Source organism: Coptis chinensis, chromosome 3 (assembly GCF_015680905.1).
Source record: "Coptis chinensis isolate HL-2020 chromosome 3, ASM1568090v1, whole genome shotgun sequence".
NCBI lineage: Eukaryota > Viridiplantae > Streptophyta > Magnoliopsida > Ranunculales > Ranunculaceae > Coptis > Coptis chinensis.
Window position 1 is genome coordinate 16,597,784 of NC_141458.1, and position 27,081 is coordinate 16,624,864.

The 27,081-nt window shown below is 34.1% G+C and overlaps 2 protein-coding genes and 2 long non-coding RNA genes across 35 annotated transcripts; all 4 read left to right on the plus strand.

Annotated features, from left to right (window-relative positions):
* Positions 1-631: 631 nt before the first annotated feature.
* Positions 632-6,023, plus strand: LOC147508266 (uncharacterized). Its single transcript, XR_015217981.1, has 8 exons — positions 632-965; positions 1,474-1,717; positions 1,809-1,936; positions 2,070-2,234; positions 3,856-4,035; positions 4,145-4,483; positions 4,916-5,758; positions 5,856-6,023. It is a non-coding gene; the product is annotated as an uncharacterized LOC147508266 (long non-coding RNA).
* A 231-nt stretch (positions 6,024-6,254) lies between these two features.
* LOC147508267 (replication protein A 70 kDa DNA-binding subunit B-like) lies at positions 6,255-8,619 on the plus strand. Its single transcript, XM_086600820.1, has 11 exons — positions 6,255-6,380; positions 6,465-6,549; positions 6,636-6,757; positions 6,835-6,916; positions 6,995-7,127; positions 7,201-7,364; positions 7,447-7,567; positions 7,646-8,023; positions 8,129-8,218; positions 8,300-8,389; positions 8,541-8,619. Exons 2-11 carry the CDS (start codon positions 6,500-6,502, stop codon positions 8,544-8,546), a joined length of 1,236 nt encoding a protein of 411 aa, XP_086456946.1. The 5' UTR covers positions 6,255-6,380; positions 6,465-6,499; the 3' UTR covers positions 8,547-8,619.
* Positions 8,620-10,357: 1,738 nt separating this feature from the next.
* Positions 10,358-11,367, plus strand: LOC147508268 (uncharacterized). The gene is made up of 2 exons (XR_015218002.1): positions 10,358-10,569; positions 11,018-11,367. It is a non-coding gene; the product is annotated as an uncharacterized LOC147508268 (long non-coding RNA).
* A 731-nt stretch (positions 11,368-12,098) lies between these two features.
* On the plus strand, positions 12,099-18,967 carry LOC147508269 (uncharacterized). 32 transcript variants are annotated; one of them, XM_086600822.1, is made up of 13 exons: positions 12,099-12,445; positions 13,142-13,297; positions 14,576-14,811; positions 14,933-15,018; positions 15,103-15,248; positions 16,533-16,633; positions 16,732-16,838; positions 17,081-17,204; positions 17,382-17,559; positions 17,813-17,903; positions 17,997-18,342; positions 18,462-18,651; positions 18,736-18,967. In XM_086600822.1, exons 3-7 carry the CDS (start codon positions 14,594-14,596, stop codon positions 16,748-16,750), a joined length of 570 nt encoding a protein of 189 aa, XP_086456948.1. In that variant the 5' UTR covers positions 12,099-12,445; positions 13,142-13,297; positions 14,576-14,593; the 3' UTR covers positions 16,751-16,838; positions 17,081-17,204; positions 17,382-17,559; positions 17,813-17,903; positions 17,997-18,342; positions 18,462-18,651; positions 18,736-18,967. The 32 variants fall into 32 exon arrangements, 15 of the variants coding, with proteins under 15 accessions (XP_086456948.1, XP_086456952.1, XP_086456957.1 ...); XM_086600826.1 differs by lacking the exon at positions 17,081-17,204 and adding an exon at positions 15,498-15,546 and having other exon boundaries at positions 15,103-15,243; XM_086600831.1 differs by lacking the exon at positions 17,081-17,204 and adding an exon at positions 15,498-15,551 and having other exon boundaries at positions 15,124-15,248.
* Positions 18,968-27,081: the final 8,114 nt, after the last annotated feature.

The following is a 27,081-nucleotide window of genomic DNA, read 5'->3' on the forward strand; positions in this document are numbered from 1 at the left end:
GTAAATTGTAAATAGGGCTTTTACAAAAGCTAAGCTATCCTTCTTATGTAAAATGTATGGTGCCCCCCAATCTTTTCAAACGTTTGATGTCAGATTGCGAGAGACCATGAGGTGGAAGGTATTTGTTCAGAAGTGGTACAATGAATGCAACATTTGATGTCAGATTGCCAGAGACCATGAGGTGGAAGGATTCTCAACTTGGTGTTCTATTCCAACCCTTGTGCGTTTTTTCTCTTTTTTGATTTAATTAACTAGTATTTAATTAACCACCAGACTTCTACACAAGGGTAAGATGATAAACACAGTTTTTTGGTGAGAGATGACTTGTTCTTTTCTTTAGTGTCTTATTTTTTGGGGAGGAAAAAAACGTGAACGAAGTAAACAAGGTTTTCCGTGAAAAAAACATTGTGAAGGGGGAGATGAAGAAGAAGACGTGGGTTTTTCTTTTGTGGAAAAAGAAAATGTCAATTTTATTCATTTTTTTATTTGTTTGGTTTTATTTTTTAGATGTCTGGAGGGTTAGATTTAATAAGATCTGATGGTTGGCTTGGTATGTCAAGATAGTATGTCAACATAGTATGTCGACGTAGCCGGCCCGTATATATATATATATATATATATATCTTATCTTATATATAATGGGAAAACCAGCCGCCGTTTATTAGTCCCCGTATCCTCGGTTTTAACCCAATGTTTTGGTCAAAAAGGGTACCCAAAAGTTTCACCTACCAAATTTTCTTCACCTTACGTTCGAAGGGTAAATTGGTAATTTAAATAATTTCCCAACACTATAAAACTCAACGTCAAAACGGATAGAGACACCGTTTCGCGGTTTCCCAACAAAAAAAAAATTAACCGTTCGTGTCTTCTCCGTTCCTTCCCAATTAAAACCCGTTAATCGCCAATCAACCTTATATTTTCCCTTTTCACAATCTAGATAGCAGTCTGAATTCATGCCATTGGAGGTGGCTACTTTTTTCCTCTCCATTTTTCTCTTTCTATAAATCTGCTCTTCCAACCGGCTGGTAAGATCAAGTTTCTGGATGTTTTCAGGCATTTATGGATTAATTATGTCAGGGCGTATCATCTGTTGACATCATGTTTAATATTTTCCTTCATGTTCTTCTCTGCTTTCAAATTCAGTTATTTATGAAAATTTTATTTTAGTTTCTCTTAATTTCTTATTAGTAGTTTATTTATTTCTGTCTGACTTAAAAACATTGAGTACGGTGTTGATGTGCACTCCTAGACTAAGACAACTACGAATACATTTATGCAGTGTAATGTCCATCAATTTCGTATAATGGTCCTTTTTTCATAGCGCTGATACTAATTCATGTAAATCTCTCTCCATATATCCCACTACTAATTCTTTATATTCTAATTACTCCATATCCTATATTTTCTTTCGTGTGTCACTATCCTGTGATTTATGAATAACTAGCATTTTCATTCATTCTGGTTTCATTCAAGTCAAGAGGGACACAACTGGAGTATCATTTGCTTGATATGATGTCAAGAGGGACACAACTGGAGTATCATTTGCTTGATATGATGGAGTGCTGTAAGATTCAAAGCATAGATTGCAGGTAACCCCTACAATAATTGCTTTCGGTGGACATTTCTCTCAAACATTCACGCATGATTGCACAACCAATTCTATGAAGATGACCAGTCGATTATTCCGGTGGCATTCTTTGCTTCGTTATAAATGCAAGTGAGTAAATAAAACTCTTCAATACAATTCTCTGTTTCCAATTTGTAGGAAACCACACTAATTTTTTGCACCGTTTCAACACCATTTCCAGATTTTACAAAGAATCAGAAAAATTCTGACACCAGCCGATTATTCTTCGATACAATTCTCTGTTTCCAAGGTTATAGGAATCATCGGTTTGAGAAGAAACATAGTTCAGATCTACTTATGAGGCTTCAGGTACTTTCGCAAACTCTGGACCCTCCCATATTCCAGGCTCATTCTGTTTATCTTAGCGTTAGAAGTTACTTGCTGATCATATGTATTGTTGATTCAATAGTGTCTATTGTTGCTAAATTATACTTTGCCGCAGGGAGCCACGTGGCTTTGGTTTTGTTCCATATGTGGATCCTGATGATGCTGCAGAAGCGAAATATCAAATGGATGGACAAGTTCTTCATGGCCGGGAGCAGACATTTGTGTTTGCAGAGGAGACCAGAAAGAAACCTTCTGAGATGAGGGCAAGGGAACGACAGAGGTAAACTTTGGATTTATGCTTCTTTTTAAATCTTTGATACTGTATTTCCAAGTCTACATCATATTTATCATAATGTTTAGACCGAAGTTTGCTCTTGAACTCTCTCCACTGTTTATTAATTCTTTGGAGGATTTGAGTTTTGTAGGTCGAAGAGACAGTATAATAATTTTGTTTTCAAAACACTAGATCAATAAAATATATGGTAATTGGAATAGTAAGAGGTCACACTGAAAGAAGCCTGAAACAGACCGTAACAAGCTTCCATATCATAACCTTGATTTGGTCAGGGACATCCTTCCAGTGCGAAATTGGACAGTGTTTTTGCGTTGAAATGGCCCATTTTCTTTGGCTTGGAGAAACCTAAGATAACAATAAAAATCAGACGACAGCCAGAACCTTTCTTTCCAAGCTCTAGAAATCCTCAAACCCCTTCGTATAATGACCTTAGATTACAGTATCTATCAACATCACATCCAGCCACAAGAAGTTTTAAAAAATATATAAATAGAATTAAGAAGCCTTTCAACATGAATAGGGTGTTGTTGAAAGATGCCATGATGCATTTTACATCTACTATCATTTGTTACTGGTTTACACATTTTATATTTATTTTGTTGTTTTCTTTCTCCTGCTGTCTCTTTTTTCTATTGTTGTTATGTTGGAAATTTTAGTTCATAAAATTAGATTAGATTAACTTAGCTTGGAAAAGGTTGTCTTTAATTGGAATTATTCAGTGTACTACACCAAAGAAAGTAGATTGTGCAGAGCGCCGTTTTTCAGGTCTTTCTACCAAATGAGAGCATAAGATTTGATACTAACAAGGGCCGCTGGTAGCTAGGTAACATGGTGGAACCAGTTTCAGTATAGAAATTGCTATTATAGTACAGCTAGCCGAGTTCATTTATTTGTTAAACGCTTGAACCACTTAGTATCAGTTTAACCTAACTTGCTAAAACACACTATTGAGTATCCAGATCCTTCTGGTAGAAGTAGAGTTTTAAGGAAAAACATCTTATTTTGGTGCTCGGTTAAAATTGTCATCTCAGACGCATAAGGGATCAGCTCATTCAACCTAATGGCTTAACTTCCAAAGAATATCACATGTCCGAAAGTAGCCGCTTAACCAGGTTGTTTGCAATTAGAGTATTACAACTACCCATTTTGTTAAAGAGCATTCTCATGTAATCAGTAAACTATCATTATGTTCCTCTAAATGATATCCCACATGCAACTGACTTGCTAATGCTGGAGGGATCTTTCACACTTTCCAATGTTATCCAAAATGACTATACTATTATGTTCACATTTCTTTTGTATCAATCCTGAACTTGGGAAAGGAAAGAGAGTGGCAGTAATAACATCCCTAAACAACAAGTAAGAACTCCAAAATTAAGCATTATTACTATGAGAAAAGTAAACACTGCGTATAAGCATGATTACTATGTTATTTTGGATTCTTTGGTTTCTATGAATGTTCTATGGAAAAGGAAAATCTACTGCTATTCTTTGTTGATAGAAGAACCTAGCAAGCCATGTTCAATACTCTTGCATACTAATTGGCAAATTAATTTTTTTTTCATGACTCGATAGTCTCTCATTCCAGTAATGTCATTGTGTTTAGGGATCACTGTTGAATGAGCTTGCCATAGCTAACAAGAGTTTAGGCAGAGGCACCGTTCTGGCGATGGCTGAGCAAGGCAAAGAAGAATGGAACTTGACATAACCAACTCCAAAGGAACACGTGTCATATATAGAATGTAGTAAAAGTGGAATTCCTCTGATTCTGTATGAACCAAAGAAGGTGGGATTTTGACTTCTGTTAGTATGCTGATTGGTAAACTAATAAATATTTGAATACCTTGAAATCAATACTGCGTCAGAGTCACTTAAGTTAAAGCCTCCTGTTGTAGATTTAAGTGATGATGCCACTGAAGTACAACAGAGTCGTTTTCTTCAAGATTCAGATAATAGCACGTCACCATGCTCTTTGCAACCTGACACTAAAGTGAGGACTGATGGAAATGAGGATCAACCTGGAGGGAAGGCCAGTAATTTGCCTTCAGCACTTATTGATGTCAAGCTGGATAGCACAGAAAACTTGGATCAACATCTTCAAGATTTCTGTTTCTGAACAATTATTTGAAGTTCTTCGGTTTCCAAGACGGTGACTACCAATATACCATATGTTGAAGGTGCCGTCAAGATGTCAAAAGCATTAAGCAATTCTGATAAAGTTTACATGATCAAAGGTATGATTTCCATCTCTCGCTTAATAGTTACGTTTTCCCTTCAAATAATGATGAATTTGATCCATATAGTGAAACCATGTGCCCGCTTTATAACTGTTAGGGTTATTAGTAAAATATTTCAGCTTGATATATATGTAGTGTTTACACTTTCTAAAATGGATGTAAGATCATCCATCAATAAACTTCATTCCTTATCTAATTTTAATATATATACCTCTCTATATGCTTTAATGTGAATGCAAACACTATGATTGATAGTCTGATGCTAGCTAGAATTGCATTACATCATATCATAGATTCTTCAACAAGTTAATGAAACTTCAATTAGATGACTTGAGCCACTAAGAATGTACCCCTACAATTCCTCTCTTCCCTATTTATTTTTTGTTGTTCAGTTAATTGTCTAACAGGCCCTTTGTTTCGCCTTTGCAGTAGCTATTACAGATGCACTAGCCCGAAGAGCACTATGAAGAAACAATATTGTGAGATCATTTCATAAACCATCAATTGTGATAACAACATATGAAGGCCAACATAACCGCTATATCCCGGCAACACTGCGAGAAAATGCTTCTAGACTGCTGGCTAATCCGATGTTCATTTCACCGCCACGGGTACCAAGTTTTCATCAAGAGCTACTGATGCAGCTTCCTCGCACTAGCTGGGCGAGGATGCTCACTCACAAAGGCGTTCAACACAATATTAGATTTATTTTGCTGTTGCAACTTTTACTAAAATTGGCGAGACCTTTGATTATAAGCTATTTTTGCTTTTGTGAACCATTTCATTACTCGAATTATATTTTTTCACATTTATTTGTATTTAATCAGTAATAATTCATTTTTAAATCAAATTTATAGAGGTTATTCACTTCGATTATTTAGTAATATTTTCCTAACAACAAAAAATCTTTTCGGAAGCAAATGGTGGATACTTTTTCGTTTTTATCTAGAAAAAATGGGCTGGGCTGGATACAGGGCCGACCAAACTTCTTTGCTGCTAGAGTATCTAAGGCAGTTGCTTAACTACATCCCTTAAAAGCCAAGAATCGAAGTTTCAGTTTTCTACATTTGAACAGATATACATCTTTCGAACCGTTCAGAACACAAATTCAGTTACTTTATACGTTAACCGTCCTAACTATCCCTGTAAGAGGTATGATGATCACTATAAATACTGAGAGTCTTGCACTTTCAAATCCCTCTCTTCTTCTGCTGCCTTTCCATTTCCAATTGCATCCTTGCGAAGAACAAAGAACCATATCATTCAAAAAAGGTTTCTTTCTAAATCTTTTCTATTTTATATTACAAGTTTTTCCCCTGCTAATTCATTATTTTTCCTCTATGCTAATTCGCTTCAATCTGCATCAGAGGTGCAATTAGATATGGCCATAGAAGAATATGTTCGAAAGTGTCTCAATTAACCGACAAAACTCTAAAGTGTCAAGTTAAAGTTCGTGTCACGGGAAGATGGATCAGAGGCAAGAAAGACTTCGCAAGATAAGCGGAAGAGATTTGATGTTGTCCTAATTGATGAACGAGTAAGTCGTCTGAGTAGTTTGCATTTCCGCACATTAAGTTTTCCATGATATGAAACTGCCTTAATGCTCTGATTTTTTGCCAGGGAGATCAGATTCAAGCAATTGTTCCTAAAAACCATTCAAACACATTCTTAAATGTTCTTCAAGAAGGACACGTATATCATATTGAAAACTTCAGTGTGCAAACTAGAAGAGATTCATATCGCCCGATTCAACATGAATTTATTATACTTATCAGATGGGACACTATTCTCAGGGGATCTTCCGAAGCTCACCCGGAAATTCTGCTATACAAATTTGATTTCGTTGAGTTTGACAATGTTAGGCTGCTTTCGAAAGCAAATACAAATCTTAAAGGTAATCAATTGCAACGATATAACTACTTCAATTACTTCAGCAAATTCCATTAGAAATAACTAATTGTTAAATATTTTGTGGTAGATGCGTTTGGGGCACTTGATGGTGCTTCAGAGTTGATGTTTCGAAAAGGACTCATGCTGAAAGAGATCTTCTTGAAGAATGCCAGGTTTTCATTTTATGTATGCTCATTTAGAATTTAAAAAAATCATAACCAAATCTATATATTAACACAACATTATATCATCTATGTAGTGGAACTGAATTGAAAATAAATCCCTGGGAAAATGCAATACAATTGTTTGATAATGTGATTAAGTATGCAAAGAGCGTACCGGTGTTGGTTGTCACTTCGTTAACTGTTGGGAACTATTACGGTGATTATATTGGATATTTTAATCTATATAGCACATTTTTTCCTAGGTTATTGAATCTTAAATTTTTTCTTTGTCAGATAACTGTTTCCTTAATTCAACAAGCACAACGGAAATCTATGTCAACTTGGACATTCCAGAAGTATCGGATTTGCAAACTAGGTGATTTACAAAAAAAAAAAACTCTTCCATTAACTATACATTGCTTAAGTTTAACAAAATGTTTTATATTTTTTTTAGCTCCACTTTTGAAGAGAGAAGTATTGCGATGCTACAAGGGTCATCATCGATTGAACGTAATATGAAGGACAGATCATTGAGAAACAGAAAAACTCTTTCACAAGTTATTCAGATGTTGAACGCAGAGTTTGTTGTAAGTTTACTATACATTTGTCTAATGTCTAACTTTAATTTAAATTTTCTCAATGTACTTACGCTCCGTGCAGGGACAGATTTGCACATGCAAAGCAATCATTTATGATATCGTTCATGATTATCAACCATTCTATATGTCTTGCACCAAAACTGGTTGTCGGAAGAAATTGATAGATAGAGATGATCACTATTGGTGTGGTAATTGCAATAACAGTATTCCGTCTCCAGATGTGAGGTATGAATTAATATTTTTTTTTACCATACTATTCGTTTAACACTATTATTTATGAACTTACTCTGATAGCCATTTATTTTAGATATCAATTGAAAGCTCGCATTCGAGATGACACACAAAGTTCCCTCATAACAATATTTGGCGAAGAAGCTAAAGCATTACTAAAACATCCAGCTTCTGAGTTGGAAAAGCTTATAAAATCGGTATAGCCATTACGACATTATAGTTTTCACATTACAAATAAATTATTGTGACATACTAATTCTCTTTTATTGAATTAGACAAATGGTATTGAGACTGTTAAGGCCATAATAAATGCCATTATCAGTTCTTCAGTGGTATTTGAGATAAAAATTAGCCAATACAACCTTCAAAGTCAAGGCAGAAGTCGTTTTACAGCTAACAAGGTCTTCCCGGTGGATTACACACTTGAGTATGACCAAGTACCAGATCAGATAGAACAGGTAATAAGATTTATTACACTAGCTTTCAATTACATGCTTATTAAACATTGGCATCCATTACATACATTAATTTCGTTACATAATCTTATGATGTGCACTCAGGTGACAGATGCATCACAAATTGTTGATTGTACTTTCCAAGAACATACACCTAACAACTTGAATGAGAACGTTGCAGATCTGCTGAAAAAAAATGTGCTCATTTACCTTAATTCTACTGCCACAAACTAAAAAGTATATATTCGCTTCCAATTTCCTTGCTTCACTGATTTATACTAATTCTAAACATTTGTATAGCAGGAGCTTTCTTTGGAAAAGTCAACCGATATTCCTAAACCCTCAAATAAAGAAAAACGGTCTAAGAGAAAGTACAAGAAGCAAGCTTCTATGGTATGTTACTTCTATATATATTTTCCTTTTTTAAACAAAAAAAAAACATTCGCTTATACTCTTTCTATTTATTTGTCAAAGGCATACTCGATTGGCATATCAAATGAACCTTCCCAGACTTCAGCTATAAGAACTCCTTCTAAAAGGGTGCGCAAGATAAAAGAATCTAAGGTATTAAAACTTGACTTAAGATATATATATATATATATATATATATATATATATATATATATATATATATATATATATATATCATTCCACTATTATTCTACATGATTATTCGTACTAACTAAAACAATATCCAAATTCACTTTGTTTATAGGACTGAAGATTGAAGTCGTCAAATAATTCTTAGGCAATTACTGATGGGTCAGATCAATAGCAGCATCGTCCGTTTTCCATTTTATTTAATTTTACATCCTAATATTTACTTAGTAGATTAGACTACAAAAACTCCTTTGATGGTTGATGTTCTTTTATTACGATATATGTGTGCTGTGGTACTGTTTAGATTTATAACAAAAAAGATTATTGTTGTGTTATTGTTGTATGCCAATTTTATTAATAAAAGGGGGTTCAATGGTTCATTTTATTTTGTATCAAACCCTGTCAGAGATGATTCCAAAAATAGCCATGTTGCTGCTGAATCATTAGAGTCACCTGGAGGCACTATTGCAGCAGGAGTAGCTGTTTATCAAGGTACGGTGTCGAACTCATTGCACAACTTTAATTAATCTAGCAATCTCACTGGCAGTGTTGAAGGATTTTGGAGGACCCGACGTCTCCAGTCTTCCAAAAGCCTATCTATTGGCACAAAAGATCTCTAAATGCAAAATAACTACGGTTTAAAGTCAATTTGCATGTGGGCCACAAAGGTGATGTACCATGCATATGAACACCGTCGCGTTGCACCATGAATTAGTATAGTTCTATTGGCACATCATCCCACCAACTTTCCTTATATTCTCCACGCCTTAACCTCTTTCTTTTAAACTTTGCGGTTTGTTCAAAATAAGCGGTCATCCACTTTTTTTTCCCTTTAACAATGGATTGCGACTTCGACGAGGCCAATAGAATCATTGGTGTCGCAGAGTATGGGATATGGATTGTGCTTTCGATCCAACAAAATGCAAGGAACGATCTACCATTGCAACGCTTTCATACATATCTCTGTGGATCCATGGCGGTTCAATATTCTAACACCATCTCAACTATCCGAGTTCCGCGGACACCATGGCGATGCAGAACTACAAGTTCATGGTGTGATGTGATTAAAAATAACTGCAGCTTCACCCTGAATTCCAGCTCAAGATTTAAGTGATAAAGATCCAAGATACTTGGCAGACAAGTTTTCCAATTTCTGACATGCTAGAAGGGACACAAATGCTTCCACTATGTCATGCCTCATGTACAGAATGTGCACACTTCCCCACTTGCAAGAAAAGGTGGTAGGAGATATTATGGAGGCAACCCAGCTGTTACTGAATTCTTAGACATGACATGTTGCAATATCTTCGTGCTGCTCTATTTGAGCCTCTTAGTACCCGAAGCGTTCTGTTCATGTCTGGTCAGATGGTCGCGCAAATTGGTTTGTCGCAGGACAGCCAGATCAAGGAGACAGTGGGAGCTTTCTCATTGTTGAAGTCCACTAATTTCAGCAGATGTTTAGTCAGGTTCTGATTTGGTTTCAGTTTAGATGGGATCTTACATCGACTCCTATTAATCACTGCAAGGATCTAGGTAATCTCGCTTTCCTCATACAGGTATTTCACTGCTCTGATTTTTTTTTTTCTTTTTGGTTTTACTTTTTGCTTCTTTTCCCATCTTAAGTATTCGCTAATATCGCTACTCTGCATGTTACAGGGTTACTGTGGTTGCGCGCTTCATTTTCAGTATCATACTCCAAGGTGAGTTTAGTTTTTAAGGGATTGTTTCAATTTAAATAATGCTACATTTTCTTTGAAAGACATTCAATGAGCACAATATCCATACAATATCTTTGCAATTTGTTGTGACTAGATTATGAAGCTAAGAAGAATTAAATCAAGTCTTATATATAAAGCCGATACTTGCTTCTTAACTTGGTTGCAATCAAGTCTTATATATCAAGTCTTACTGTTCTATTCTAATATATTGGTTGCAATTAGTTTTTTGGTATTAGTTTTGTCGTGCTTTGAATTCGTTCTCATAAAGGTTTGGCTTTCTTATTAACATAGTACTAGAGAACGAGATATAAGCAAAAGCAGACGTCGATAACGAACGATGCATGATGCTCAACAAGAATAGAATCATAGGGGATAATCACTATTAAAGAAGAACCTATCAATACATTGTCGATGATCAAGTACAAAGTACAAATTTTCTCACCTTATCAATACTTGGTTTACCTTATTGGTTTTTTTCATTTCCTAAACAAATTCAAGGGTATACTGCCCATGCGAAGACTGAATCACTAGATTATTAAGAAAGAAAAATGAGTAAGTAGTGACTACTTAAATTCAATTCAATATTGAATTCGGTCGATCCCACCTACCATATGCTGATATGCTAATGTATAGGTGTAATAGGTACTAAAACTTTTGTGTAGCAGTTTTGGTAAGCTTTAGAGAATATGCTTAAAAGTTAAGAGCGTTGTGCATGCCTTTCCTTTTTCCATATATTTCCACACGACCTGTTGACAAAGTTTGGGGCAATGTATTCAATGCATATTGGGCATGTATTATGTTTTTCTTTTTTTGTTTGTCTAACAAAGCTAACATTGTTCCTTGAGCATTGCTTTATACTGAATTTTTTCAAAAGGTTTGTAGACAGTGAAAGAAAAGTTCATTCGTTGTCTGAAGCGATCAATCAGTGGCGACTACTTCAGCTTCAGTTTTCAATCCAGCATTAACTTCAAATAAGCACCCGAAAGAACCATCGCATGTCGCAAGCTTGGATCTCATGCCCTCATTGGTCTTCCCTTTACTTATGAAACTCGATTCATTGAAACAGGTTAATTCAAATCTAAATTGGACGAGAGAATTTTGGTTGTGGGTCATCGAGGGAACATGCCCCTGTTGCACTTGGTGCTGCAGGGGTCAAGGCGGTTGTGGAGGAGTCTTATGCAAGGATATTCTTTAGGAATTCAGTTGCGATGAGTGTTCTACTACCGAATCGAGGGAGGTTGTGTGATGAGTGTTCTATTGGTGATGTTGTTATTTGCTGAGCTTATGGAGAACCTTCGATTAATCATACTACCGGAAAGGAATATAAGTTGAAGCCTATCGGAGATGCGAGGGTCTATTATTGATGCTTTGGTGGGATTTTCGCTTATGCTAGGAAGACTGGATGATTTCTTCCGCGCAAAGACCTTCTTAAGGTTTTACTAAAGCCCACTGTCTTTGGTTTCTATGGATGTTTACTAATGAGCATGAAAAATATTGGGTTCTATTAGTTGCTCATTTTGGTGATGTTCTTTGTTGCTCTTTTTAACCTTTTGTTTATAGACTCCAAGGGTCATGCTTTTTGTAATACTAAGTGTCTTTCATTTTAAAATAAAATTTGTTTGTGTTTTTGTATTTTTGGAGTAGATGCATAATAAATGCATTGGTTTGTATTTGTTCTGCCTATGCATCTTTCGGATTACAATTTCTTTGTCTATGTATGTTCTGCATGTGCATGTATTGTTTCTTCACATTCTTGCCTCTTCTTCTAGATACTTGGGCTACATATATAAATTATTTCAAGTTTGGGGGATGCACTTCTTAGTATGTTACTGTTCTATTGAATATATCAAAATATATTGCCTTAAGTTATCAACATTGTTTAATGGTGGAGCAACAAATATTCAGATTTTGCTTTGATAATATAGAGTAATTGGGGGTAAAAATAACTCAACTAACACTACACCATATGAAGGAATTTCTAACAATTGCATTTTTTCATTTGTAACACTTACTCAGCCGTTAGTAAATTAATGACAGTTAGTATTCCGTTACTAAGTCATGTAACCGTTAGTAAATTAGTTGAATAATTTTGTGACCTATATCAGTTATTAACTAACGGATACGTAAGTGTTACCACTGTTAAAAAACAAAACAAATAGCAATATCGGACTAAATAAAAAAAGGCGGAAATTTAAGCGGGATTATTTTCAGCTTGCGCTCATTAGGTCAACTACCCTTAAGACCTTATCTAAGAGAAAACATAAACAAAAAGAAGGAAAGGGTTGCCGCCGCGACTGCCACGGTAAGTAATCATCTTCCTCTCTGATTTCTTCCTTGTTGTCTTCCTCGATTTCTCCCTTTTCAATTTGTGATTAATAAGATATATTTGCTGAGTCATGGTTCTATACAGCTCCTAATTATCCCCTTCACGGGAGTTCTATTTATGGATTGACATTGTTTTATTGCTTGATTTTGATAAATTAGGGATTTTGGTTTTTGATAATATTGTTTGTAAAAGTTAAAATGAGGACTTTTTTTTTTTTTTTTTTAGGTTAGTTTGATTTTACCCCTTTCATGCAAATTTCCATTTTTATGTCACTCCAAACTTTAGGATTATATAGGGCAAGGAAAATAACTTTCTTGATTTATCTTTTTTGTTTATGGAAATATGTAAAGTATTTGAACTCTATTTTATCTTTTGTTGATTTATAGCAATTTGTTGAGGTATATTAATGTGTGGGAATTGTAGGGTTTGATTTTTCTTTTCTTGTTAATTCATGGCCTACGTTGAAGCCCCACTGAGCGAGGTTTCAAACCTAAAGTTTTCTTGTCCTAAGTAGCCATGACTAAATGAATGCCCTTTTGTACTGATTTCTAAATTTTGCAATGTCAAACTGTTGGTAAAGTTAGAAGTTAATGAGTGTGGTAGAATTGCAGTGAAAAGTTTAAGACATTAGTTTATTCACTTTGATAAGCTGTTATTTTTTTTTTTATACAGCTTTTGTACTAAAGTTGCATTTGGGTGGTCCAGCTTTTGTGGAAAACGTTAATATCTCTCCCAAATCGAAAGTTGCATACCCATCTGATGTAGCAGATAGTCAAGTTGATTCCGAGATGAACTTGAATGCCTCTGAGATGGATGGAAATTGCAAAGGTACTCTTTTATATGTAAATGTTTTTATTAGAATCCTATCCCCTTTTCTCATATATTTTCATGATGTTTTTGTATTTTTCAATTGTATTACAGAGAGTGAAGTGTTCATTCTGTTTGTACAGAATAGTAATGTTTTCGAAAGCAACGCTGAGCATATTATAGAGGGTAGTTATAGGGGTAATGGGTAGAGTTATAAGTGTCATTGTCAAGATAGTTTATTTATTTAACTCTTGCTAAATTAAGAAGGGGAAACAAATGAGGAGGCTCTGTTAACGGTAAGCTAGGAGGTGCTCATAGTGAACCTCAGTGCATTTGTATAAAAGGTAGTTGCCTTACTTTTATTTTGGTGCTGAAAACAGTTGTTGCTTTGATATTTCTCCCTTCAGATGGGCATTTAAGCTTATGGTTGTTTGAAGTCGGAAAATCATGATTTACTTCATCTTTACTGCTGATTCTTGTTGCGTAAAAATTGAGAATGCCTTTTCTTTTCAACTATGGTTTGAAGTGATCCATTAGACCATTGCAACAGTAAAACTTGGGTGCCCGCTCACATATACAAACTGATTCAACAAAAAATTGGTTTATGCTAATAGAAAAATGGTTTATGCTAACTGGTCATTTCATATACTCAACTTTTTTATATTCAACTATACAAAGGAGAATGGGCCATGTGAGGAGTGATTCACAAATTTGTTTCTTTCTATGGAGGGGCTTACTATTAGTTCCCATTTTCTGTGTGCAACTATGGGTTGGGAATTGGTAACTAAATAAGTTTGGAACATAGTCGACGCTCTATAAGTAACATTTTTATTTCTTAGTCATCATTAATAGAAGCTATGCCATTCATGGTTATACGATTTGTGTTAGATTAGTCTTTTATGTTAGAACTTGCTGACTGCTTTGTTTGAAATGATTTTTGTTTGCAGTATGCACTGTGTGGTCAGTTTATGGTCTTTACTAAATAGTTGGTGTGCATCTTGAAAGTGGATAGATAGTAGTAATATATATAGTATAGCATGATTTCAGACATATGCATCTTGTAGCTTCCGATTTTAGCTTTTAGTCTCATCTTTGTTGTTTTATTTGCCTTGTTGCCTATCACTTACCAGCTGGGTCAGATGGTTCAAGGCTTATTGTTTCATTGGCATGTTTACCACTTAGTTACTTCAAATTGGCTTCTACATGTTGTTAATTTCCAATTCTATCTCGTCTTCCTTTATGATTTAAAACTTAATTTGTTACGCCTCGCATACCTAATTTCTTATACTATTTATCTAGGTAATATAAAATTATTGAATGAATATCCTTGTGCTTGAGAAAATGTTATTTTCATTGACAAGGGTTGTGAGTATATTTACCCCTATCTTACTCTGCCAATGCAAACGTAAGAAAGTTTTTGCATTGCCAGTTCCAAGCCCAAACAAAGGAGGAAGGAGGGGGTCTCTTGGACGTCTCTTTCTAAACAAAGTATATATGTGTATACAACATGTTGGGCTGGTGGTTAATATATCAAGGTAATGGTGGTATTCTGGCTGTGATGCTTGTCATTTTTTTTTTGAATGTAGAATCAATGTTATGCTAGTTTTTTTTTTTTTTTTTTTTGCTAATGTGTAGATGTGCCATATGGTAATTTAGTGTCTATATTTTGATGAATTGGTGGAGTCTGTCACATGCATTAGCAATGGCAGTTCCAGGGGGGATTGTATGTGGGGTAGTGAAAGGTGAGGTAACTATTAAACTTGTTGAAGTGAGATCTGTGAGGTTTTTATTCCTTGGTTGCCACACCTTTGTTATTTAATTACTAGGCTTTTTAATAAACTTTGCAGGTTCCCACTCAGATTTCTCTGGGCCAACTTCTAGAAGCACAACTTGTATTGCAATTGTTCTGAACAACCATGTTGTTGTCGCAAATGCTGGTGACTATCATTGTATGATATCAAGGAAGGGTGAGGTAACTATTAAAATTGGCACAATCTTATTAACATGTGATGCTCTTGTAAACATGTGTTAGAAGCTATTCATATTGTTACAAGTTTGGGTAGTTGATAGTGTTCAAACTTGCCTTGTCTCCTGTTGATTAGTTTTGGTAGTTGATGTTGTTGCCTTGTCGCATAGGGTTCTTTTATATTCAAATACCGTGCAAGTATCCAGTCTCATGTTGGTATTTGATGTTGCAATTTTTATATTTTTTTTTCTGTAGCCAAATTATGTTTTCCAGGGGGGTGGTTAACTCATCAATTTTTATTGTGGTGAGGTCAGTGCTTTTACCCGATTTTGTTAAAATTTTAGAAGTACTATTTATGGTAATACAATTCAGTCCTCTTTTTGTGTCATTTGCTTGGTATGTGGTAGCACTGGATTAACATAGAAATGGGATTGCTTATGGAAAGTATGCTCTCTAAAAGTCTTAAATTGGTGAAATAGTTTAGTCCTCCACATTAGTAAGTGTCAGTCCTTGAGAATGGGCAGGTTGCTGACTCTCTATTTGGTGACTCGACATTGATGGTGGTATATGTTTGACAGTTCTTTTGGTGGGAAGTTGGAATGCAACAGATATTGCACATCCATCGGCCTAGCATTTATGTTTGTTGGGGATGCTTGGTATGGGTTGTCAACCCTCAATACACATGACTACACATGAATGTCAGTCATCTTTCAATTGAACTGTGGTGTGTACTGTTACTGTACACTTTTTGGATGCACTCTTGCAAATCACTCCTTTGTATATATTTCAAGGTCTGACTATTCAATGTGTAGGATCAGACAGAGTGCATACATGGAGAGGGCTATCATCCAATATATATAGTATTCAGTCTATACATTGTATTCTTGATGGTACTTCTAGCAATATACAAAGATTGCGGATGAATGCTGAACTATCATGGTGACTTTGGAATATATATAAACATGTCACATAGGTATTTGTGGGTAAAACGATGTGCATGTGTCTCTTTTATGTTGGTCTGTTATTGGAGAACATGGGTTGGTGGGATTTTTATATTGTTACTAAAATCGGAAGTTTCATAATGAAATTCCCATCTATTAAAATATAGATAACGATTGCCGGAAGACTCTTGTTACTTGTTAGTTACCCCATGATAGCATGTTGTTCAAACTGAATAAATAAATGCAGCAAACGCTCAATATTTATGTCCAAATCTTTTTAATTTTTCCGTATCCCTAATATACCAAGTCCCAAATATAATTTTTTTCCTTGGTTTGTTAACTGCCCTAGGCTTCCGGTACCAAGCCTGGATGTACAGATGGTGGCAGCTGGGATATAACTTGTTATGGATTTCCCACTCTAAAGAAACTTTATCCCGCCCGTAGCTTAAGGTTTTAAAATTTAAAGTTCTGCTGTAGGTTCTTTTCAATTTTTCAGTTGTTCGAAAAGGTACACTTTGACAGACAATTTCTTTGATGGATTCTTTTAGATCGTTGGACACTCATTAGCTAGGCGGAGGCACTGTAGCACTTCTAACATATGCATTAAGGGAGCAACGGGATTTCTCAGTGGCTACGTGTGTTGTATTTTCTCCAGGTATGTGTACGTTGTGCAATATATGTTTGACTTGTAATAATTGTTCCAGACACTATTTTATTGTTTCTTTTTTTGCTTTTTTTTCATGTCCCAGTTGCAACAGCTTTCAAACAAAACAAAACCAAGAAAAAAGTTTGCTCTGTTCTAGATTTAATTTAGATCGAAGCTCACTCTCTATAAAGTTGTTTGTTGGAAACAACTTTCTCACCATCTTCATAACTGATTAGATTTTAACTTAGCAGCTGCTTGCATTTGTATGACATGGGATCTGGCAGAGTCGGGCAAACACTTTATTACTTCTGTTGTAAATGGAGCAGATTTGGTGCCTACCATTTCAGCTGCTTCAGTAGATGACTTGCGCTTTCTGTACTGGGACTTCCATTCTTCTAGACTTTATGTATTACTATTATTTCTTATTTCCTTATATATGAGCAGAAGCATTATACTTCTGAGTAAGCATAGGATTTGGGCCGACTGGCTGAATTGTCAAATCCGAGATATTACTCGTCATTGTCTTATGTTTGTTTCTCTTTCCTTCTGTAGGTAACAGCATATGCTTGGCTAAATGATTTGCATAGCCAGATTGAGCACACAAGAATCCTAAGCACTGTATATCGTTATGCATCAATTTTGGGTTCTCGCCTTCCCTCCATTGCTAGTGATAGGTAAACAGTTGTTGGTGCTGAGGGAATTCTGCGTCCCCGTTTCAAATGGTACTCTGGTAAGACCTAACTACTACTTTCCACAAATAAAACAAAATATTGCATGGATTTGTACTTGGCGTTTTGCCGCCTGCCTTGTGTAAGGAATTTAATTTGGTACGCATGAGCCTAGATTAAAATGTTGACAATATAAATAATTATATTCTTGACAATATAAATAATAATTAAAAAAAAAACAATATAAATAATATGTTGAGAAGTACCTAGATTAAGATATAGCGTTTTGTTTTATGAAATGATTGAAAACTTCAGATTTTGGGATTGGATGCATGTGCTGATACCTTGGTGGGAAATGATATGTTGAGAGGTATCTCTGGTGGACAAATGAAGCGAGTCACAATAGGTAGAACATAGTTTGATGTGTAGTTAGAATTCCATTCATATGACTTCCCTTTGAACCATTTATTCTAAAGCCCTATTGCCTAATGTTTTATAGGGGAAATGCTTGCTGGAGCAGCGAAGGCATTGTTCATGGATGAAATATCTATAGGTTTGGACAGCAAAGGCATTGTTCATGGATGAAATATCTACAGGTTTGGATAGTTCAACAACTTTCCAGATAGTGAATGCTTTGAGGCAAACCATCCATATTCTCCAAGGGACTGCCGTCATCTCGCTCCTTCAACCAGCTCTAGAGACTTATGACCTTTTTTATGAGATTATTCTAATCTCAGATGGTCAGATTGTGTACCAGGGTCCACGTGAGAATGTACTTGAATTCTTTGGATTGATGGGCTTCCAATGTCCTGACAGAAAAGGAGTTGCTGACTTTTTTGCAAGAAGTAAGTTTCATTCAGAAAACTACCCTACTTTTTCTTTATTTTCCATTTGCTATTATCCCATGTGAGTCTTTTAGAAAGACTAGGGGTTGAGATTGAACTTTCGTTTGTATGATGGCTAGGTGACCTCAAAGAAAGATCAGAAACAGTATTGGGTACGTAAAGATGACAAGAGCAAGAGCCATCATGCAACTTTGACAATGAAGAAGTTTGGGGTTAACAAGAAGGAAGGAACTCTTAAAAGCTTGCATCACAAGAGAATATTTGAGGATGAAGAGGAACAGTTTTGTGTACATCTTCAAATTGACATAAGTGAGTTTCAGGTTTCCAGATGGAAAATCTTGCTCAATACCTGTTGATCTCCTACTGATTTTTTTTTTATTATTCATGTTGCAGCTTACCATAATGGCATTCAACGCATCGACACTCTTCCTGTGTACAGAAATGTCTTGTGATGATGTAGCAGATGGTGGTATATATATGGGAGCTCTATTTTATAGTCTTCTTTTGCATATGTTGTATTTGTGATTGGGCTATGTTAATTGGAAATCCTATATATGTATGGTAAAGATTGTTAGTTTTATGGATGAATAGAAGATTTTTTTAATATATTGTAGAGTGAAAAGGCTGCATGTGGTGCTCGTGAAAGATTGTGTTGTAGCATTCTAGGTGGGCTGACAAAAAAGGGCGAGGAAATTCAATTTTTTATAAAAAAAAAAACAAAAAGTATTAGTAACGGATACAAAACTGTTAGAAATATTTTAACTAAACAGTTGTAGTAACGGAAAAGCAAACGTTGGAGAGGGGTAATTACCAACCCTTCTATATGTTGGGAACGAATCCTTACCTAAATTAATAACTGTTACTAATTAATTGTAACGGTTGATATGTGTTGTTGAAATTAATTTTAGTAACACTTATAAACCGTTAGTAAAATTCCTAACGGATAATATCCGTTACTAATATCCATTACTATTCATTTGTCACGCATTTGTGTCAACGCAAGATAACCGTTACTAATATTTTTTGTAACGGATGTGTATCCGTTACTAATGTCCTGTTATGGTGTAGTGTAAGGAGTTCACGTTGGAAATGGAAAACTCAGTTAGATGAAGTAGTGAATATGTCATCTTGAAACTGTACAAGACTTTTTTTTAAAATTGATCTATGCAGATTCCCTGCGAAATGTGGACTGACCTCTTTTGGAGTCCAAATTAGTATAGTTCTATTGGCACATCATCTGACCAGCTTTCCTTATATTCCCCACGTCTTAACCTCTTTCTTTTAAACTTTGCCCAGTTTGTTCAAAATAAGCAGGTCAGTCCGCCTGACTTTTTTTCCCTTAACAATGGATTGCGACTCTGACGAGGCCAATAGAATCATTGGTGTCGCAGAGTATGGGATATGGATTGTGCTTGGTGAACAACAAAATGCAAGGAACGGTTTACCATTGCAACGCTTTAATACGACGATGCACTTCAGCTGTGCTTTAGATGCTCCCTTTGGCCGAATCCTTTAACTTAGATAATATTGGGGAAATTAGTCCCTTCGCTTTGCGTTAGAGCTCGTTTCTATCTAGCTTCTTTGCACGCACCACACTGAAAATTTTGTTCAAAATCATTGTTTGAGTTAATATCATGTTTTTATTGTTTCATTTTATTATCATGCGATGTATCTCTGGTATGAGTGTTTCCTCTCCTCGAATAGCCTTTACGCGCATTATAATCAACCTTTTAAATCTGTTTTTAACTTATGCCCTTATAGCATGTTCTCGACCTTTTAATTAGAACTTGGGAAGTGACTATCGAATTGCCTAATTAGTGTCCAATCATTGGTGTCTCCTCAGGTCGTTATAAACGCAATCATCATCATGCCATCAAGATTCAAATTCCATTTCCCATCATCCCATGTAGTACGAGGAGAGCAACACAGTGCCAATAACAAATGTGCACCCACTATCACAGTATTCCCACTTTTCCTCCAGTGCATATATGGACTATACCACGTGTGTGGATTGGATGCTCCTCGCTTTGTTTAACGAATAATCTGAAGGTTCACCAGTCGTGAGGAGCACTATGAATTTTTTTATCCTGACATCTATAAAATATTGACAGTTATGAATAACTTTTTTCCATTTCCCCTAGGAAACATATATTACATAAAACAAACAAAATATAATGCATATTGCAGTTTTTCCGTATGTGAGGAATCATATAGTTTAACCTGATTCACAATCAACTTGCAGTTCAAGCTTTTGTTGGGTGTGTCATGCCTTGGTAGCTCAAAGCAAAATGGCTAAGAAAAATTAAAAAGTCTCAGAATGAAGGATTAGATACTCATAAATGGCATGAAACCAAACGATTACCAAATAGGGAACAACGTAATGGTAATGTTAATGGAAAAGTTAATATTTTGCCTACATTCTCTTGACGAAACTGTTCAACGAGACTACCATTTGGCTCAATATTTATATAATTCTCTGCATCATTGCCATTGTCCATGCTACCGTCAGCCCATGTCAAGAGATTATTCGTAGGTTAGTTAGTACTCAATATCTGAAATCAATGCTACATAAAACGACCATTCATCCAATGCAATCAATACACAATGCTCCTCGGAAAACCAAGACACACTACCAAGTACAAACCCATGTCGCCAACCAAGTCACAACGTCACCACCAAATGGCAGTCGACAACAAAGTTCCAAATGGCAAGATTGCTAAATTTATTTTGAAACCATCAAGCATCGATACGATATTGAGTACTAACTTGAAATATTTGGAATCAGTCCAAATATGCGCTTACTCTAGATGTAATTCAACGGCAGAATAGAAACCATAATTTCTTACTTCTGTGCGCCTCCAGACAAATGGATTGAAAAAATTCAACCCTCCATCATTTGAATCATTCAATCTTGCCACATAGCCATCTTACCACATAGCCATCTTATCGAAAACTATTATTTACACATTCAATTCAGTCCACATATTATATCCGACTTAAATGTGAACGTTTCTAAATTTAAAAAAAAAATGGCTTTTTTTAGCTGGCAACATTTTCTTTCTCTGTCCAACCTACTTACTTATTTAATCAGACCAAAATATTCAACGACAAAAAAACAATTGCTAATGGATTCGCTAGATCATTTTGAAGACAATAATAAGAAAAAGGTTATTCTTCTTGCATTTTTCTTTAGATATTTTAATCTTCAGTTAAGGATACACATTATGTTGCACAACATGATGTAGTATTCTTATATCTTCTGTGTAGTACACTCATATGAATCCAACAATGTTCCTCCATCACATATAAATACTCTACAAGAGAATTACACAACTAGCAAAGACAAAGGTGAATTTCCTCAACATAATATCCTTTTTTAGGTAAATTAGTTTGTGGCATATACAATACTAATTACATACTAACTAAATTACAGCGTTAAATACCTCTTCAAATATATTTATTCGCAGCATGGCAAAGCAGCAAAAATCGTATCAAACAAAAAATAAAACTAACGTATTCAAGTGTTTTTTTTTTCGCTTATTGAAGTTTCATTCAGACAAATTTAATATGTAATATTTTACATTATACATAATACATAATTCTTTCCTTTCATTTTTTTCCGCCCCATTTTTCATTCCTAGCACGTGCAACGCACGTGCCCGTTTACTAGTATATATAATTAGAATATGTCATAATTATTGTGGTCGTAATTGTGTTTTTTTGAATCCTTAACTATGAATAAATATCTAAATCATACAGTGGATGTCGCATCAAATCGAAAGGGTTTTAGAAAAATCGTTTTCGGCGGAAATTATTGTTTTTAACAATTTAGTTTTTTTGTTACTATTTTTTTTTCGTAATTAGCTATATTGTTTAGGAAAAGTTGGAGATTTTGTGAAACTCTAGATGTGATTGTTTTTTCATAATTAGCTATAGTGTTTAGAAAAAGTTAAAGAGTATGTGAAACTCTAGATGGGATTGTTTCTTTATTTATATCCTACTTTTTTATATCAGGGAGTGACTCTCAAAGACAAAAATGCCGAAAAAGTAACTCTCAAGGACACCTTTTTATTTTTGTAACTCTTAAGGACCGGGTAGATGAAAGTTCAAGTATACCCTTGACGCGAAATAAAAAACGGATTGGGTAGATGAAATGTCAAGTATACCCCTAACACGAAATAATTAACGGCCTGTCCCAGACGAAACGACCTGGTGTATTTAGTATGAACATTGAATGTTCATAGTCTTTGGGTATGAACATTGATTGGGTATGAACATTCAATGTTTATAGTCCTTTGGGTATGAACATTCAACATTCATAGTCCTTTGGGTATGAACATTCAATGTTCACAGTCCTTGGGTATGAATATCGATTGGGTATGAACATTCAATGTTCATAGTCCTTTAGGTATGAACATTCAATGTTCATAGTGAACATTCAATGTTCATAGTCCTTTGAGTATGAACAATCAATGTTCACAATCCTTGGGTATGAATATTGATTGGGTATGAACATTCAATGTTCACAGTGAACATTCAATGTTCCTAGTCCTTGGGTATGAACATTCAATGTTCATAATCCTTTAGGTATGAACATTCGATGTTCATAGTCCTTGGATATGAACATTCAATGTTCATAGTCCTTTGAGTATGAACAATCAATGTTCACAGTCCTTGGGTATGAATATTGATTGGGTATGAACATTCAATGTTTATAGTCTTTTAAGTATGAACATTCGATGTTCATAGTAAACATTCAATGTTCATAGTCCTTGGGTATGAACATTGATTGGGTATGAACATTCAATGTTCATAATCCTTTGGGTATGAACATTCGATGTTCATAGTCCTTGGTCCTTTTGGGTATGAACATTCAGTGTTCATAGTCTTTGGATATGAACATTGATTGGGTATGAACATTCAATGTTCATAGTTCTTTGGGTATGAACATTCAATGCTCATACATCAATATATTGTATAAGGTACATTCACCTATTTGGATATGAACAATCATTGTTCATATACCAGCAGAATGTATGAACACTCATTGTTCATAGTAAAATGACAGAAAGGGTAAAATTGGAAAATATTTATTTTAAATCGGGGTCATTTGTCCTTGAGGGTTATTTTCACGAAAGGGTATAACTGGCATTTAAAAAAAGTAAAATAGCCGGGCCAACTTATTTAGTCCTTGAGGGTTATAAAATTTGAAATCGTGGGTTCATGAGTTAGTAATTGGTAGAATTTGTCCTTGTGAGTTACTCACCAAAAACCGTGTCCTCTAGACTTCATTTTCTCCAAAATTGGGTGTTAGGGCCCAATTTCTTGTTTTTATATTTGGTAATAGAATTTAGAAAAAATTGCTTTTATATTTAGTAATAGAGTTTAAAAAAAACTGGAGTCTTTGTAAGGGTATAGTTATAATCTACTATCTATATACTAAAGCAGAGACCTCTAATGAAGGATTTTCTCTCTCCTATGTGACACTCTAATATGAGAGTTAGTTTTTTCTCTCTTATATGTAACACTATAATATTAAAAATAGTCTTTTATAATACCCTACAATCCCACGTACATGGAATCTCTTTGGAGAGTTTGAGTATATTTCTAATTCTTATATTTGGAGAGTTTGAGTGTATTTTTAATTCTTATATATTTGATCAAATAAAAAAAATTGTTAAAAAATAGGTGATTTGTAAAAGGTAATTTCCTATTATGAATCAAACACTTTTAGTGTTCCAATTCTTATATATTTAATCAAATAAAAAAAATTGCTAAAAAATATGTGATTTGTATAAACTAATTCTCTATTACAAATCATACAATTTCAGTGTCTATGATAAAACACCGACTTATTTCGAATATATCCTTAACACGGCCTCAAAACATAGTTAAAAACAATTATACAAAAAATAACATCACAAAATATATAATAGAAAATGAAAAAATAAATAAAATAACGGGAAAGCAATAATGACAAATATTTTAAAAAATATATAATATTGAATGAAACTATAGTTTAAAAAAACAATTAATGGGGAACTGAAAACTAGATGCAAATGCATCGAACTAACCTCAAATAATATTTAACGAGAAATCAGAAACTGGATGCAAATACAAGCATTAAACTAATCTTAAAAAGTAATTAATATAAAATGGGAATATAGATACAACTGCATTAAACTAACCTCAAAGAATAATTAACGGAAAATCAAAACTTGGATGCAAATACATCAAACTAACATAAAAAATAATTATCGGAAAATCGGAAAATGCAAATGTATTGAGCTAACCCTCAAAGATTAAATTAACGGGAAATTGAAAACTGGATGCAATTGCATTGAACTAACCTCAAAGAAAAATTAATTATAAATTAGAAACATGATGCAAATGCGTGAAACTAATCTTAAAGAATAATTAACGAAAAATCGAAAAACGGATGCAATTGCACTGAACTAATCTCAAAAAAAAAAATAATAATAATAACTGGATGCAAATGCATTGAACTAACCTCAAGAAATAATTAACGGAAAATTGGAAACTGGATGCAAATTCATTGAACTAACCTCAAATAATAATTAACTGGAAATCGGAAATTAGATGCAAATGCAACTTTATCAAATAATAAACGAGAAATCGGAAACTAGATGCAAATGCATTAAACTAATCTCACAGAATAATTAACGGAAAATCAGAAACTAGATGCAAATGCATCAAAATGACCTCAAAGAACAATTAACAATTAACAAGAAATTGGAAATTGGATGCAAATGTATTGAACTAATCGAAAAGAATAATTAACGAGAAATCAGAAACTTGATGCAATTGCATTAAACTGATCTCAAAAAATAAATAACGGGAATTGGAAATTGAATGCAATTGCATTAAACTAACCTCAAAATATAAATAATGAAAAATCAGAAACAGGATGCAAATGCATTGAACTAACCTCAAAACATAGTTGTGTTATATGTTGTGGGAATGTCTCGATAAGTATAGTTTTGCATTTAAAATGGTGTTTATCTTATCTTTTTTCGTATGATTGGGAACTCCTTGATATTCAAGTAGCTTCAATATATATGAACTTTACCTTATTAGGCAATCTCACAAAACTTCAATCAAACTTCTATTATTAAACAACAAAATAAAGGTGAAGGGTTTTTATCAAAAGTGAGTTTTTTTTTAATGGAGAGTGGAGTTTTCACGTTATAAGAAATTTGGTTGAGTGATCAATATAATATTAATATATAATAGTTCTGCATATTTGTAAATATTTTTCAGAATAATTAATATAACAACACCCGTTCGTAGATAATCTTTAAAGATTTCACATAATGAGTCATGCATAATTTAAAGAATAATTAATGGAAAATCGGGAACTGGATAATCTTCGATGATCCCACATAGTAATCAAACATAATTGACTTTTTATGTCATGTTTGCAAGGACACTACAGATGGATCAGTAGAAGTTGGTATTACACACCATATTAGATATATAATTAAAAGGAAATTGGAAATTGGATTCAAATACATAACGGACGTCAAAGAATAATTAACGGAAAATCGGAAACTTTATGCAATTGCAATAATCTAAACTCAAAAAGTAATTAACTAGAAATCGGAAACTGGATGCAATTGCATTAAACTAACGTCAGATAATAACTAACGGGAAATTAGAAATTGGATGCAAATATTTGAAAAATATTTAACGGGAAATTGAAAACGGTATGCAAATACATTAAACAAATCTCAAATAATAATTAATGAGAAACTGGAAACTGGATGCAAATGCATTGAACTAAACTCAAAAAATAATTAACAGAAAATTAAAAACTGAATGCAACTGCATTGAACTAACCTCATAGAATAATTGGTGGAAAATAAGAAACTAAATGCAAATGCATTGAAATAATCTCAAAGAATAATTAACGAGAAATCAGAAACCGGATATAATTGCATCGAACTAACCTTAAAGCATAAATAATCAGAAACTAAATGCAGATGTATTGAACTAACTTTAAAGAGTTATTAACGGGAAATCGGAAACTGGATCCAAATGCAATGAACTAATCTCAAAGACTAATTAACGAAACATTGAAAAATAGATGAAACTGCACTGAACTAACCTAAATGAATAATTAACGGAAAATTATAAATTTGATGTAACTGCATTGAACTAACCTCAAAATATAATTAACGGGAAATCAGAAACCTAATGCAAATGCATTGAACTAACTTCAAAGAACAATTAACATAAAATCGGAAATTGGATGCAAATGCATTTAACTAACCTCAAAGAATAATTAACGGAAAACCAAAAACTGGATACAACTGCATTAAACTAAAATCATAGATTAACTAACGGGAAATCAGAAATTTGATGCAAATGCATTGAAATAACCTAAAAAAATAGTTAACTGGAAATCAGAATGCATTGCACTGACCTCAAAGCATAAATGTCCGCTTTTTTAGCCTTCTCACATGAGTAATTACGAGTAATTAGGAACCCAAAACAAAAGTGAGTTTATTAAAACAGACTTTTACATGTATGCAAACTGTATAGAAATTGTAAACTATCGAACTAACTTGGAAAAATAATTAACGGAAATCAGAAACTGGATGCAGATGTATTGAACTAACCTTAAAGAGTAATTAACGGGAGATTGAAACTTGGATGTAAATGCAATGAACTAATTTCAAATACTAATTAACGAAACATAAAAAACTGGATGCAACT